The sequence below is a fragment of the Protopterus annectens genome, chromosome 2.part0, assembly GCF_019279795.1.
Source record: "Protopterus annectens isolate FY-2018-M chromosome 2.part0, PAN1.0, whole genome shotgun sequence".
NCBI lineage: Eukaryota > Metazoa > Chordata > Ceratodontiformes > Protopteridae > Protopterus > Protopterus annectens.
The window spans coordinates 1,862,474,830-1,862,492,471 of NC_056728.1; the positions used below are offsets into that span (position 1 = coordinate 1,862,474,830).

Genomic DNA, 17,642 nt, shown 5'->3' on the forward strand with positions numbered 1-17,642 from the left:
TCAAAAAAAGGCAACATCCCCATAAGGGTACCTACAAGTGTGGGGCTTGTAAACAGTGTGGCTTAATAATCAATGACTCACACATCTACTTAAAGGCTCGCCACACTAATATTCGATCCCCCGGACATTTTTCATGTGGGACAAAAGGAGTGATTTATATAGGGGTCTGTATCACCTGTGGTGGTTTTTACATAGGGAAAACAGAATGAGAATTTAGAAGAAGATTATGAACACACCTATGAAATAGAAAAAAAGAAAGAAACTAATGCCTTCTTCAAACATTCCCTTGAATGCCCCAACTACAAACTTACATTCATGATCCTTGAACAGGTAACTCCCAATGTTAGAGGGGGAGATTGGGAGTCTACTTTAGAATACAGAGAGCTGATTTGGCAGCTCAAACGTTATGCAGGCAAAACTCCAGGCCTTAACGGCACCTTAAGTATAGGCTCTGTCCTTAAACTCAGAAGGGCCAGACTGTAAACTAATAATTTTTTACACTTTTAATCCTCCTCTCTCTCCCACATCCCCCCCTCCTCTTCCCTCTCCCCCTCCCTTCTGTTGTCCCCCCCTTTTCTTTTCCCGTTCTTCCACTCTCCCTTGCAACACCTAGTCATCTCACCATGCAATATTACACTTCCAAGATGAATTAAAAATGGGAAATGACAGCAGGTTTACAAGCTAATTAATAAAAGTAATTAAACCTGCCATGGTTGTCATACACACTTTTTCACAGGGATGTTTAAATACCTAAACTCGCTTCAATATTATGCACTTTGCACTTTATGATGCACTTAGATAAAATGTTCTTAAACTATGAACTGTACTCACGCACGAAAAACGCAAATTCATAGTACTGCATATCTGTTTTAAATTCATATGTTTTTAAATAACAATACTTGTTCCCAATGTTTTTAAATCATTTTTAATGAATGTCTATAATTAGAAAATTTGTTTGAAACAAATGTGGTTTTTAAAGTTGACGTGATCAATTAGGAACTCTATATAAGCAGTTGCCTAGGACTTCACATTGTTTCTGACTTGATAAAGCATGGAAGGATCCGGGCGAAAGCGCTTGTCTTTTATTTCTGCAGTCTTGTTACGTCAATTTGGAATAAAGAAGCTTTTTACATTGCCACTTGAATTATTGTCTCTGCTGGCGGATTTGGTATATTTTCTTACCATAAATGTAGATGTTCGAGTGTATTTACTGTTGCAGTCCTGGTTACCCTCCCTCCAGCCCCACTTTCTTCTTCTGGCTATACCTCTTCTCTCCTTTACTATGCTCAAAAGCTTTTTGGTGTATTTGCTTTTTTGTTGGAGGTATATTGTTGGAGGTATAACTTTGTATATATTTATAGATTTAATTGCTTCCTGTTGGGGGGGGGGGCACCTGACATCTGGGGCAAGGAAAAGCTGATGTAATGGTGTCAGCTGCATATTTTATACCCCTGACGACCTGACGTCATGGAAGAAGGGACAGCAACTGACGCAGGACCCAAGACTTTGTTAATCTGGCCGACTGAGGGCTACTGCAAGCAGATAACCCAAATGTGATGACTGCAACAGTGAATACACTCAAACATCTACATTTATGCTAAGTGTATACAACTGTACTTTTTACTTAGAGGAGGAGTACCTATCTTCATCAAAGATAAATATACCTTTAGAGTGGTTAGACAGAAAACTCCATTGAGTTACCACAAGTTCAACTAACTGTGGGTAAGACTCCCCCCTTCAAGTCATCGTTAGTTATAGGCCTTCAGTGAACCAAGATACCCACTCTGCTTATTTGGACCTACTTGAGTCAATCAAATTACAACCAAACACTAATCATGGGCGATTTTAACTATCCCTCTGGTTGACTAGGAAACTTATATGAGTACCAGCATGTCGCACAAAGGTTCCTGGCTTTGTTAACATTAATGCTCTGGAATAAATAGTATGCGACCCCACAAAGGGCTCAAATATTCTCAACCTGGTCCTCGCTAACATGGGTGACCGTTGCACCACCACAAGTATAAGACCTTCACTGGTTAAATCTGATCACAAATCAGTCACATTTAAAGTAGCTATAACACCAGAACCCCTCTTTAGAGAAATCAGGCTAAAAAAATTTGCCAAAGCTAATTGTAGCCTCCTAAGGGATGGCAGAAATAACTTCCAAGCTCCTGTTCCTACAGATGGCATTGACAACTATACTAAGGTATACACAAATGCCCTGTACAAACACTTACACAAATGTAGTGACACAGCTGTACCTGATAGGATCAAAACAAGATCCTGAAGAAAAAAACAAGCCTCCCTGGTGGACATCTAGCATTAATAAGAGGAAGAATAACAACAAGAGGAAGAAGTTGCTGTCTAAGAATAAAAAAGAGAGGTCCCAGCACTGGAAGAACACCCTCCTCTGCATGAACAACAAATAAGACAGCTTGTAAAATCCTCTAAAGGCAACCTCGAAAAAAAATTAGCAGCCATAGCTAAGGATAACCATATGCTATTTTTCAGCTATATCCATAACCTAAAAGGTAGGACCTAGACTAGCTGTGGATGGAATATAGCTAACCTAGAAAAAGTAGTGAATTCCGCTAAAGAACGCTCAGCAGAACAAAAACAATGTAAATATTAGAAGAGCGTTGCACCACAAGTATTAGTATTCCATCTGAGTATTCAAAACTTGCTAAACAACCAAAATGGTGAAAAGGCAGCTTCAAAACAACAGCTTCAATAACAGGCTTTTACCATGTTGAATCCACAATATATGAAATATAGAGCTTTGCTGTTGTAAAAGTCAGATGGTGTTGTAACAATGGATAAGCGCTTTCAGCTTTTTCAAGCCTTCTTCAGATCCAAAAGATCTGAAGAAGGCTTGAAAAAGCTGAAAACGCTTGTCCATTGTTTACATCAGAAGGGTTCTTCACTTTTATGTTTGTTTTTTCTGTTTTTATGACATCCACGTTTTAAAGCTGTGGAATTACAACACCATTTGACTTTTATAACAGCAAAGCTCTATATTTCATATATTGTGGATTCAACATGGTAAAAGCCTGTTATTGAAGCTGTTGTTTTGAAGCTGTCTTTTCACCATTTTGGTTGTTTAGCAAGTTTTGAATACTGAGATGAAATACTAATACTTGTGGTGCAACGCTTTTCTAATATTTACAAAATAGCTAACCTATTAGCTGGCAGGTTTGGTGAAAATTTCACCCCACGTCCCCTCCAAACATTCCACAAAGCATTTCCTCAACATCTGCCCCACCTTGCATCTCCAAAGAGCAAGTCATTAATGCTCTCTCCTAGGCCAAAAGTATAGCCTTAGTAGGACAGGATGGCATCCCAGCTTGCATTTTAAATGGTCTAAAAAAATGAGTTAGCAACTCCATTAGGTACTATCTTCAACCACAGCCTGAGTACTGGTTTTGTCCCTGCTGAATGGAAACAGCAACTGTCATCCCCCTTTATAAAGGGTTACAGCAACAGACTCTGGGAATTACAGACCCATAAGCTTAACCATCCTTATCTGTAAGGCCATGGAACGAATCATCATGGACCTTATAAGGATATAGGTGATCTCCAAACTCTTGATCCGATACAGTTTGGTTTTGTCAAAGGCAGGTCATGCCTATTAAACCTGATGGACATCCTTAAAAATGTCACCAGAGCCATAGACAAAGGCAAATCTGTGCATACAGCCTACCCTGACTTAGCCAAGGCCTTCAACACAATCCCACATTCAGGCATCATTGATAAACTCTCCAAGTCGAATATCAGCCCTCATGTCAGGTGAGTTGCAAACTGGCTCACCGACAGGTCACACTCGGTCAAACTTGGGGACTTTATCTCAGCCATCAGACCTGTAACCAAGTGGGGTTCCACAGGGGTCAGTGCCTAGCCTCCATTGTTTGGAATATACTTCTCAGACGTTCAGGCCAAATTAGAGAGGCTGTGGCTGTTTGCATTTTGCTGATGACTGCAAATTAGGTGCAATCAGTGAAGCCCCAAATGATATCAATATACTTCAAGAGAGACTTGCATAAACAAATGATTGATGCCAAAGTCATGGACTCAAACTCCGTTATAAAAAATGCATTATCATCCCCTTTGGTAAAAACGATATCCCTGCAGACTATCATATAAATAAGAATACCCTAAGTAACAACTCAGTAGTGAGGACTTGGGAATGCGGGTTGATTGTAACCTAAACTTTGACCACCATGTGTCTGTTGTGATAAGGAAGGCATTCTACATTGCACACCTCATTAGCAAAGGCATTGCCTCAAGAACAAAAGAGGTAATAACTCCTCTGTATTTAACTCTCATCAGGCCAGTAATTGAGCACAGTGCTCCCTTTGGTGTGTCCCTTATCAGGCACCTGCAGCAACTTGAGAAACCTCAGAGATTTCTAACCAAGAAAATTCAGGGACTCTAGCACATGTCATACACTGGCAGACTGAAGTCACTGTCACTGTATTCAGTAGCGTACAGACAACTTAGAGAAGACTTGTGCCTGGTCTACACAGCAATCTTGGATCCAAACCTAATGGAAATGCTGCACATCCACAAGTCAAATGGGACAAGGGTCATCTACTCCAGGGACATTAACCTGGCCTGTGACATAAATAGGACCTGCTGGAGAGACAGATATGTCTCTCAGAGGTTGCCACTCCTCTGAAATATGCTACCAGTTCACATCAAACAGAACCCTTCCGTGATCTTGTTTAAATGTAGCCTGGATGACTGGATGGGAAACCGTAAATTCTTGCCGAGGATTTCACCTATGACCCTCCTAGATATGGGCAGTCATTGCTAACTAAGATCTTGAGTTTAGGCAAGATCCTTCATATTGGGTTTCCTTTAGTATTATACTAGGTACACATGGCTAGGATTATAAAGACTTCCGGTCAATAGCCTAATAACCACCTATGAACCTATAGGAAAAAAAGTGTGCCTCTGCCTGTAACTGGCTTGTTAGAAATTGGGTGTATTTGACAGTTTAACGATTTATTGTATTCTAGGAATGATTTGTTAGCATCTATGAAAAGTGCACTTGTCTGTGATAATTCAGACCTGAAATGTTTTCCTGACTGTACTTTTGCAGTAGCTAATCTGCTTGTCTTGATACAATTTGTATGATTTTAGGAACATCATATATTGCAGAGATTACTGAAAGATTTTCTTTTTTGGATGCAGTTTAAAAGCTGGATCTAGTTCTGTTGCCATTCTGTCAGATTCTGTCCTAGTACACTTTAGAATTAATTGAAAAACTAGTTGTAAGAATGAAGTTGCATCTTTATGATGACAGTCATACCTAAAGGAAATTTGCCTATTCTGATAGCTAAAGGTACCATGGATGCCACACTGACTGGCAATCATGATGTGATCAGAGGTGATCAGTTCAGGTAGATCTGCAGGAACTTCTTCCTAGTTTGAATCATTTTGTAAGGTGCAGCGTTTGGATTGTTTCACATGCATAGAGTGTAAGTGGATGTTAAGCTTGACCTGGTGATGTTCTTCGTGTTTCACTGTTTCAGTTATCACACTTGGGTTATCTGCCTGCAGGTAGCCCTCAGTCAGCCCGAATATCAGAGTCTTGGGATTTCTGCATCTGATGCTGTCACCTCTTCCATGATGTCAGGTCATCAGGGGTATAAAACATGCAGCTGACACCATTACATCAGCTTTTCTTGCCGTGCGGGAGCCCGAAGCAGAAGCAGTTCGCAAGTGCCTGTCAGCCACTACCTGAAATTTTCATTTTTCGTGTTTCAAACCTGAAGTCTTCTAAAACTAAGTACCCCATTGGGGATCCTTTTTTCTTGCTCTAACCGATGTCAGAAAAAGTTAACAATTGTCTTGCCTGTGGAAAGCAAATACCTCACAGAGATTTTCATTCTTATTGTGTCACCTAGGTCCAGACCACGACGTCCCTCATTGTCGGTTTTGTGCCTTGTTCAACGTCCAAACTATTCATCATCGGGCTGTTTTTGTCTCTAAATTCTTTCGCTCTCGTTCTCCTTATTCCAAAATGGCTTCTGTAAGCCATCCAACTACTGCTCTTTCAAAAAAATGCAAGGTTAAAGACAGAGACAGACCTCATAGGTCCAAAACCGCTGCCGACACTTCTGTTAAGCTAGTCACCAGTCCGCCGGTACTCAGTGAGGCGCTTTTGCAGCCCCTGTTACCCACTTCTACAGATTTGTAGGCCTCTACTGAGACCCATTCGGAGTCCGGTAGGCCACAAGATGCTTCTTCGACTATGGAACCTCCGGATGTCTCTACCTTGGATGGGTCCAGAGCCGTTGTGCAGGCACCAGCTTCTGAGGGTGTATTCAGACCTTCCAGTGTTTGTATTAAACCAACTACTTCGTTAATGACTAAATCTACTGAATTTCTCAGCCCCAGAGTTCACACTACACCTAGGAAACTGATGACCAAGGTGCATTCTCAAGCTCTCATGCCACAGAAACAAATGCTTAGAATGGCTGAAGACCTTATTACTTTAATTAGGGGAAGCCAGCCTTCCCCCTCTAAAAGACAAAGAATTGATTTTCCTTCTGATTCTACAGACCATGAGTCCGATGACTCTGACCCCTGTGATTAACAGGACATAACTTTATCTACCTATGAGGATTCAGATGCAGAGTATTCCATTCCCTCTGCCTCCCCCCCAGAGGACTTTTCTTTCAGTGAAACCTTGCATACCCGAAGAGAGCATTTCTGCTGGGAATGCCAGGACTACCCACAGTCCAAAAAGAGACTCAGGGAATTTTTAGACTTGCCTCAGCATAGGCCCCTAGCTATACCCCCTGTCCTGGATATTGTAGATGATGTCTTCATGGAATCCAGTCTTACCCCTGATACTTTACCACCAGCTCCTAGAAAGCCTAACAGGTACTACAGAGTACCTGACTCTCACAAATTTCTCTTTAAAAATCCCACTGTGGATACAGAAACCATTTCCCAGGGACCGAAAGGTATTAAGGCTACTACAGCCAAAAACCCTACCCCTTCGGACAGGGATTCTAGGGCTCTAGACAAATGAGGTAAGAAGGTGTATACTTCTGTAGCTCTTGCCATCAGGGATTTAAATTGCCACTTTTTCATGTTGAAGTACCAGCAACGTATTATGGAACTAATTAAACAAAAAATGTTGTTGATTCCTGATTGTGCAGAAAATAAAGGCTTACAAGACTTAATGCATTCTGAAAACCAAGTTGGTAAACATACTTTGCAGTGTGGTTTTGATGCCTTAGAAGCATCTTGCAGGGCGGCTGTCACTAGGTCTCTTCTGAGAAGGCATGCCTGGCTGAAGGAACAAATCTTGCCAGACCATGTCAAAGCAAAATTGCTAGATGCTTCATTAAACCAAGAATGTTTGTTTGGTTCAGAAGCAGAAGAAGTTCTTAAAAAGATGGAGGAAAAAGCTAAATCTATGCAAACTGTTAAAGATTTCTTACAGGTACAGCCACCTAGATTCAGTAGGCATTGGCCTTCAAAAAACTGGTCATTTCCAGTCCCTCCCAGACCTTCTCAGCCCAAACCCTGGTGCAGCAGACCACAAAGAATACAGTCTCAGGGTATGCACAGATCTAAACAATGGAGTGCTCCCTCCTCAAAAACAGGGAGTGGTAAGCCACCCCCTTATAGAAAAAGTTCACAATGACTTGTCCTTCATCCTTCCCAGCCATGCCCAAGTACTTGCACCCCAGGAGGAAAACTCACCCTGCATGCAAAAAACTGGGAGTATATTACCCAGGACCGATGGGTCTTAAAATTGTATCCCAGGGATACAGATTCTGCTTTCCCTCACTGCCAACCGCAAGCGGAGTGCCAGGGTTTCCTCCAAACCAGTGGGCAGAGGCTCAAAAGCAAGTACTTTCTCTTCTCAGTGTCAGGGCTATTCAACCTGTTACAAAAGAGCAAAGGGGACAGGGTTTCTACTCCAGACTGTTCCTGGTGCCCAGAAAAAGAGAACTCTTGGCGCCCTATTCTGGATCTGTCAACTCTCAACACCTTCCTGGTGGTACCAAAATTCAAAATGCTTACACTCCAGCAGCTGCTTCCTATGCTAGCCAAGGACTCCTGGCGAGCCACCCTAGACTTAGAAGAAGCTTATCTGCACATCCCCATAAGGGAATCTTGCAGGAAATATCTACGTTTCAGGGCAGGCTCTATGCACTATCAATTCTCTGCACTTCCCTTTGGCTTATCTACTGCACCCAGGGTATTTGCAAAGTGCCTGGCTCCAGCCATTGCATACCGCAGGCAGAGAAATATTCAAATTTACCCATACTTGGATGATTGCCCGATTCAGGCGGACAGTCAGGAATTGTTACTTCAGCACCTGACATTTGTAAAGAGACTCATAACATGTCCTTCAAGGATGCATCTGCAGTCATAACATATGGGTTGTCCTGCCTCAGGCAGCCCTTCGGTCGGCCGGATTCCAAAGTCTGGGTCTGGCCTCGGCTGATGTCGCACTTTCCCCGACGTCAGAGCTTTTGGGGTATAAAAGCATCAGCCAACGCCATTTTCCTCAGTCTTTCTTGCCGCGCGGTGCCCGAAGCAGAAGCAGTTCGCAAGTGCCGGTCGGTCAGATCCTGTGATTCAGCTACCGAAGACTTCGAAAAAGCTAAGTACCCCGTTGGGGACTCTTTCTTGCCTCAGCTGATGTCAGATAAAGTAAATAATTGTTTAACTTGTGGGAAACAAATACCTCATAAGGATTTCCACTCTGACTGCCTCCCTTGCTTAGGCCCAGACCACGACGCCTCGGCCTGTTCAGCCTGTGCTTCCTTCAACCGACGAACTCTTAGACGTCGGTTGGAGTTTGCAGAGGAATTCTTTGGGACTAATTTTGCATATAAGATGCCGTCGGAGACTCCGACACCGCAACTGGTGAAAAAACAGAAGGACAAGGACCGACACTCGCGGCCCGCGGTTTCGGCTGAAACCACGGTAAGGCCTACCGCGAGTGTCTCGGTTTCGGCCGAAACCGAGTCCTCGGAACTTCCTTTAACCGAATCCACTCAACCGACCACCGCGGCCCTGGAGGCCCCGGCTGAGTCGGCTACTGAGCTACCTACCAAAACCAGTGTCCAGGAAATGTCCGACACCATACCTTTGGACAAATCTACTCCTGCACATGGGGCAGCTAGACCCCCTGCTTCCATGTCCATTAAGGCTTTTTCCAGGGCTAAAGCTGCTAAACTTTCTAAAGCTTTGCCTCCCAAGACTACCTCTCAGAGACCTTCTTCTAGTTCTCAGATCCTCAGCCTTGCAGAGGATCTTATTTCTTTAATTAGAGGATCTCAGCCTCACCCGGACAGGGGCTCTCACCCACCACCAGACAAAAGGCCCAGGACTGAGCCCTCTGACCAACACTCTTCAGATGAGTCTACGGATGGATCTGAGTTGTCAGATCACCAGGAGGAGGCTTATTCAGCCTACGAGGATTCTGATGCTGAAGAATCTATCCCTTCGGCCTCCCCTCCTGAAGAGTTTTCTTTTGTTGAGACACTACACTACATGAGAGAGCATTTTCAATGGCAGGGTCAGGAATTTTCTGATTCTAGAAAGAGATTAAGGACCTTTTTGCATTTACCTCAGCATAGGCCCTTAGCTATACCTCCTGTTTTGAATGTTATTGATGATGTGTACAATGATGTTAGTACAGCCCCTGATACTCTCCCTCTGGCACCTGCCAAACCTGATAGATACTACAGGGTCCCGGATTCTCATTTACATCTGTATAAGGCCCATTCTGCAGACCCAGATACTATTTCTCAGGGCCCTAAAGGGGTTGCAGCTGCCACTGCCAAAAATCCTCTACCTTCTGAAAGGGAGTCTAGAGCTTTAGAGAGATGGGGAAAGAAGGTATATACTTCTGCAACTCTTTCCGTGATGGCATTAAATTGTCAATTTCATATGATACAGTACCAAGAGTATTTGTTAGATGAATTGAATAAGAAGCTTTCTTCTTCTGAACCCCTTGACCGTAAATCCCTTCAGGATCTGGTACACAACTCACAGCAGGTTAGTAATCATTTTTTGCAGTGTGGTTATGATGCACTGGAAGCTTCATGTAGGTCAGCTATGACTGGGGCAGTTATTTGTAGGCATGCCTGGCTGAAGGAACAATCTTTGCCAGACCATGTTAAAGCTAAACTCCTGGATGCTCCAATGGAAAAACAAAAATTATTTGGCTCCTCGGCTCAGGAGGTCTTAAAGAAGTTTGAAGAAAAGGCAAAATCTGTGCAAACAGTTAAGGACTTTCTGCAAGTACAACCACCGAGATTCAGCAGAAACTGGCCTACTAAGAATTGGTCCTTTCCAGACTCGGACAGATCCCAGAGAGGCAGGAACAGGCATCCCAGAGGTAGAGGGCAAGCTAGAGGCTCCTACAGAGGCCGTCAGTGGCAGCCTACCAACCAGAGAGGTAGTGCAGCAACAGCAACAACAACTACTACACCTGGACAGACTCAATGACTTTTCTTTGATTCCGCCTACCAGGGCACAATTGGAAGCACCATTGGGCGGAAAGCTTTCTTTATTCTCAAAAAACTGGCATTATATTACAAGGGACACATGGACACTGCAAATAATAGACAAGGATACAGGTTCCACTTCCACACTTTGCCAAGAAGAAACGGAATGCCAAACCTGCCACCAAATCAGAGGGCAGAGGCTTTAAAGCAGATCAACAACTTAATTCAAATGAAAGCCATAGAAAAGGTACCTCTTTCAGAACAAGGCCAAGGATTCTACTCCAGATTATTCCTTGTTCCAAGAAAAGAAAATCAATGGAGGCCTATTCTTGACCTGTCCGCACTGAATACTTACCTCATTGTGCCAAAATTCAAGATGCTGACCCTACAGCAACTTCTTCCCATGCTGGGCAAGGAGTCTTGGCTGGTGACTCTAGATCTCAAGGAGGCATACCTGCATGTCCCTATTCGACAAAGTTGCAGAAGACACCTCAGATTTCTTGCAGGATCAGAGCATTATCAATTCTCAGCATTGCCCTTTGGCTTATCTACTGCGCCCAGAGTATTCACAAAATGCCTGGCATCAGTAATTGCACACTGCAGACTTCAGGGGATTCAAATCTACCCATGTCTGGACGACTGCCTTATACAAGCGGACAACAAGAAAAATTTGATAAAGGACTTGGCCTATGCCATCCACCTACTACAGGCCTTGGGATACACAGTCAACATCTAAAAATCAAGACTTGTTCCATCACAAAGGATAACCTTTTTGGGTGCAGATCTAGACACAACCACCCAAATGGCCTTTCTCACAGAAGAAAAACAAAAACAACTTCCGGATTACTTCATGAATCTGACAAGACAAACTCAGCTAACTGCAAGGAAAATCCTGCAGGCCCTGGGTTACATGGCATCCTGCATAATTCTGATTCCACAAGCCAGGCTGCATATGAGAAAATTACAATGGTACCTAAGGAGTGTATGGTCTCAGCACAGTCACAGTTTGGAAACTTTGTTCAAAAGGAATTCCTGTGGTGGGCTCAAGCCTGCCAGTCCAACAGAGGGTTGCCTTTCAACAAACCAAAAACAAAACAAACCATCACCACGGATGCTTCAGACCGAGGATGGGGAGCACACATGGAGAGCAAATGTATCCAAGGCCTATGGTCTCAAGGGCAGCTGCGCATGCACATAAACCAAAAGGAAATGCTGGCAGTGATACACGCAATCGAGGCCTTCAAACCTTTCCTCCATCAAGGCCACCTGTTAATAAGGACAGACAACACCACGGTCATGTGGTACATAAACAAGCAGGGAGGCACGCATTCCTACCCTCTATGCAGGCTGGCTATGAATCTATGGGAACTATGCCTGAAACTCAATATCCAACTACAGTCCCAGTTCGTGCCAGGGAAAGAAAATGCACTGGCAGACAGCTTAAGCAGAACTACCATGGATGCACACGAATGGATGCTGCACCCAGACATCTTTCTACTCATAACAAAAGCATGGGGAAAGCCGGAGATAGATCTGTTCGCCTCATCCCACAATCATCAACTGAAGACATTCTGCTCAAGGACATACCACCCACAAGCTTGGAGGGTGGACTCTCTCTCTTTCAGCTGGAAAGCTCTAAAAGTATATGCCTTCCCACCTCTCCCATTAATGTCCAAGGTTTTACTGAAGATCAGGGCAGAACAGCCAAGAGTGATTCTGATAGCTCCAGACTGGCCAAGGCAGCACTGGTACCCACTATTGAGGAGCATGTCACAGACGAAACCATGGCCTCTCCCCCTATGGCCTCTTCTTCTGACGCAGAACAATTTCAAGATCATGCATCCCAACTTGAAAACATTGCAGCTAACTGCCTGGAAAATTCCATAAATGCCCCTCAAAATAACTTATCACAGAGAGTAAAGGACATTATTATGGAAGCTCGCGGCCTTCCACAAGGAAGACATACTCAGCAAAATGGAAAAGATTTCTCATTTGGAACACAACAAAAGGCTTAGATGTGACAGTGGTGAGCATGACACGTATTCTGGAATACTTAGCAGAATTGTTCCACAATGGCCTGTCCTATTCTTCCATTAAGATTCATGCCTCAGCAATTTCAGCAGAATACAATGTTGATCCACCTATCTTCTCGCACCCCCTTCTCAGGCAATTTCTGAGAGGAATCAAAAACATCAATCCTCCAAGGAAACCCCCTTTACCTATTTGGGATCTCAACTTTGTGCTGGAGAAACTAACACTTCCTCCCTTTGAACCAGCAGCATCAGCGGATCTACAGTTTCTGTATTGGAAAACTGCATTCCTTCTGGCCATAACTTCAGCAAGAAGAGTATCTGAGTTACAAGCTTTAATGGCAGTACAGCCATTTCTTATCTTCCATCAGGACAGAGTTTCACTAAGAACCAATCCTACTTTTATGCCAAAGGTGGTATCTAGGGTATCCCTGAACCAAGCTATTCACTTGCCTACATTCTTCCCAAATCCACAAAATAGAGGGGAAAAACTACACACTCTGGATATACACAGACAACTACACTACTACTTGGACAGAACTAAAAGTTACAGAAAGACTGACCAACTCCTTGTAGCATATGCTGCTGGGGTACAAGGAAAAGCAATTTCCAAACAGACAATTTCAAAGTGGATAGGAAATTGCATTTGATTTTGTTACTCTTTTCAGGGAAAGACAGTTCCTGCAAACATCAGGCCTCATTCCACGAGGGCCACAGCCACCACTACAGCCTTCCTAAGAGGGGTGGCTACCAAGGACATTTTAGAAGATGCTACATGGAGCTCTGTGCATACATTTGCCAAACATTACAATTTACCTTTATACTCCAGATCCAGAGCGGGTTTTGCTACAGCAGTCCTGCAGGGTATCTTAACTACACCATCCTTTTCTTAGTACCTCCTCCCCCAGATTGGCTATGGTATTCTACCCATATGTTATGACTGCAGATGCATCCTTGAAGGACATAGTACAGTTTTGTACCTACCATAAATGTAGATGTCCGATAGGTATGCATCTGCAGTCAGGTTTACCCTCCCTCCTTCCCCTCTGTGGTATTCCTAGGGTACTTACCCCTCCATTAGCTAGCTGGGGGATCTATTATGGTGTATTTGTTTGTATGTATATGTATATATTTTTTGGAAAATGTTTGGAATGTTATTGCATTCCTCCAAATTTGGCCTTCCTAGAGGGCACCTGGCATCTGGGGCAAGAAACACTTAGGAAAATGGCGTCGGCTGATGCTTTTATACCCCAGACGCTCTGACGTCGGGGAAAGTGCGACATCAGCCGAGGCCAGACTCAGACTTTGGAATCCGGCTGACCGAAGGGCTGCCTGAGGCAGGACAACCCATATGTTATGACTGCAGATGCATACCTATCGGACATCTACATTTACGGTAGGTACAAAACTGTACTTTCTCTGGGGTATACCATCAATGAAAATAAATCACATCTGGTACCCAGCCAAAAGATTGTATTCCTGGGAGCAAGCTTGAACACTCCAGAAAAGCAGGTTTATTTGACAAATTACTTCAAACTACTGGCCACCCAAACCCATCTATCTGCAAGAAAAATGCTGCAAGCCCTAGGGTTCATGGCCTCATGCATTCTACTAATTCCATATGCAAGACTGCATATGAGGAAACTTCAGTGGAACTTAAAAAGTCTCTGGTGTCAACATTCTCAGGACCTGGAAACAGTGATTCCTATCATTCCTTGCCTAAGGACAGAGTTGCTTTGGTGGGCAGATGCTTGCAACCACAACAAGGGACTCCCTTTCACTCAACACCCCGCTGCCCAAACTTTGACAACAGACACATCAGACTGTGCATGGGGGGCTCACATGGCAGGCAAATGCATTCAAGGCAAATGAAGCCCAGAACAAATTCACCTGCATATCAATCGAAAATAAATGTTAGTTGTACAGAATGCACTGACAGCCTTCAAATACCTTATACTGCCAGGACAACTCTTGATAAAGATAGACAACAGCACAGTTATGTGGTACATAAACAAGCAGGGGGAACTCATTCCTACCCACTCTGCAGGTTAGCCATGGCTCTGTGGAACACAGCCTTGAGCAATCAAGTGCACCTGCAAGCTCAGTTCATGCCAGACAAACAAAATTCACTGGCAGACGACTTGAGCAGAAATGTAATGGACCCACACAAGTGGAAACTGGAGCCCAGCTCATTCAAACTTCTAATACACAGGTGGGGGACACCAGAGGTGGACCTATTTGCTTCCCCCAAAAACCATCAACTGAGCAAATTTTGCACCAGAAATCCCCACAGCCAGGCATGGAAAGTGGATGCCCTATCCTTTATATGGGAAAACCTCTCAATCTATGCCTTTCCCCCTCTGCCCCACCTTTCAAAAGTACTACTCAAGATCAAACAGAACAGGCCAAGGGCAATCCTTATTGCACCAGACTGGCTACGCCAGCACTGGCACCCACTCCTATGCAGTCTGACAGCAGTGCCACCATGGCACCTACATCAGATCCCCTCTCTGCTGTCCCAGCAGGAGGGACAGATTTTGCATCTTCAGCTGCAAACCCTGAACTTGGCAGCCTGGCTTATTCCCTGAATACATCACCAGCAACCCTCAGAAAACAGTTGCTGGATGTTATCCTTGAAGCCAGGAGGCCTAGTACTAGGAAATCCTATTCAGAAAAATGGAAAAGATACAATTCTTGGAGCCAGTCTCAAGGAAAGGACACAGCCATGCCCACCTTACCTCAAACCCTAGATTATCTAGCAGAGCTGCTCCACAAAGGCCTATCCTTCTCATCAATTAAAATTCATGCCTCTGCCATCTCAGCTCATTACAATAGTGAGCCGACCCCTCTTCTCTCACCCTCTGAACAAACAGTTCCTGAGAGGAGTTAACAATTTAAGACCCCCAAGGAGAGCTCCCACTCCTGCCTGGAACCTTAACTTTCTACTAGAGAAGCTCACACTCCCCCCTTTTAAGCCTGCTGCTACAGCAGAATTAAAATTCCTCTCAGAAAACAGCTTTACTTCTAGCCATCACTTCAGCAGGAAGAGTGTCTGAGTTACAGGCTTTTATGGCTGTGGAACCCTTCATTATCTTCCATGTGGACAGGGTTTCCCTCAGGACTAACCCATAATTTATGCCCAAGGTGGTATCCAGTGTGGCTTTAAACCAATCCATCGATTTACCAACCTTTTTTCCTAATCGTCAGAATAAAGGGGAAAGGATCCTGCACTCCTTGGACGTGCACAGACAGCTCAGGTTCTACCTTGACAGGACTAAACCTTTCAGAAAATCTGACCAGCTGCTAGTCAGCTTTGCTACAGGGGCAGAGGGCAAGGCCATTTCAAAGCAAACCATTTCTAAATGGATCGCACACTGCATACATTTCTGCTAAAAACACCATGGAAAACCTACCCCACAGGGGATCAGACCTCATTCCACTAGGGCTACCTCAACCTCTACAGCATTTCTCAGGGGAGTCCCTACCAGGGACATCCTGGAAGCTGCAACCTGGAGTTCTGTACACACCTTCACCAAGCATTACCACTTACCTATCTTTTCTAAATCCAGAGCTGGATTTGCCACAGCAGTCTTACAAGGCCTGCTAGCCAGCCCTAATACTTCTTGACTGCCTCCACCCTTCCTCAGCTTTGGGAATAAACCCAAGTGTGATGACTGCAACAGTGAAACACGAAGAACATAGAACAGTTGTGTACACTTACCATAAATGTAGATGTTCGAATGTATTCACTGTTGCAGTCATGGTTACCCTCCCTCCAGCCCCCTGTCTTTTCTATACTTTCTACCTATCCTCTTTTTTGGCCATATCTTATGGAAATGGTATTTACTTTTTACTGGATGTGTTCCACACCATGTGATTGCTTCCTATTTTGGGGGCTCCTGACATCTGGGGCAAGAAAAACTGATGTAATGGCATTGGCTGCATGTTTTATACCCCTGACGACCTGGCGTCATGGAAGAGGTGACAGCATCCGATGCAGATATCCCAAGACTCTGGTATTCGGGCCGACTGAGGGCTACCTGCAGGCAGATAACTCAAGTGTGATGACTGCAACAGTGAACACACTCGGACATCTACATTTATGGTAAGTGTACACAACTGTACTTTTTATGTACAGGTATTATTAATAGTGAAATGGATTTTTGGACACTGCCTATATTGTAAAGAGGAATTGCAATCATGACAGTTTTAACCAAGACAATGATGCTTTGTTGCTGTATGCAAAGGTCTATGCCAAGAACACTGATTCCCTTCTTTCTCTTGCAGTTGGGGCAGGAAGGAAAGGTTCCACAGAAAAGTGCGTGGTCATATTACAACGTGACTGAGAAAGCTCGCAAACTGGTAGAGTCCTATTTCCGCCTTGAAAATCCGTTATATTTTTCATACTCTCACTTAGTCTGCCGAGTTGCTGTTGAAGGTAAGCAAGATATTTATTATACTCATTAATCATTAGTTAGGTTTAAGCAGGGATATGAGTTGTAGGGTCACGTTTTATTGTATTGTAATGTTAATATGTAGCAGAAGCAATACTGGTGCACTGACACACTTCTCGTTGAGTATGAGTGCATTGTTACCTGAGAGGTACATTCATCTGTATAGAGGGCATTGGATAAATGAGGCATCATACATTTGTTTGTCTCAGAGGTATCCTATCTGATCACATCATGACTGCCAGTCTCTTTTCAGATAAACAAGAGTCACGCAGTGACCTCAGCCATCCTGTTCATGTGGATAACTGTATCTTGAACTCAGAAGCTTTGGACTGCAAAAAAGAATCCCCTGCTTATACAGAACGAGACTTCAGGTGATGTATGATTTCTTTTAGTGTTGCAAGAAGAGCCACATAATAGTTTCATTTCTTTTGTAGTGTAACAGTGATCAGAAAGTCCTAGAAGTTAAATGAAAAAGAGTACTTGTAGACTTACCTTGGAGGGTTGCATGGGGAAGATGACTGCTTGGAGAAGAAAGGATACACTACTGTTGCCATTTCAACAATCACTGGTCTGTTTCCACTGGAATTTGTAACTCATGGATACATTCCTAAAGGATAAAGCTGAAAAGAGGTATTTCTGGAGAAGACAACAAAATATAAGCAAGGACAGGT

The 17,642-nt window shown here is 43.7% G+C and overlaps 1 protein-coding gene across 1 annotated transcript in view; it reads left to right on the plus strand.

Annotated features, from left to right (window-relative positions):
- The window catches only part of P3H1 (prolyl 3-hydroxylase 1), a 798,122-nt gene that overhangs the window by 505,514 nt on the left and 274,966 nt on the right, over positions 1-17,642 (plus strand). Inside the window, exons 11-12 of the mRNA XM_044061892.1 lie at positions 16,805-16,955; positions 17,225-17,342. Of these exons, the coding sequence (XP_043917827.1) occupies positions 16,805-16,955; positions 17,225-17,342 (269 nt within the window). The remainder of the gene's footprint in view (positions 1-16,804; positions 16,956-17,224; positions 17,343-17,642) is intronic.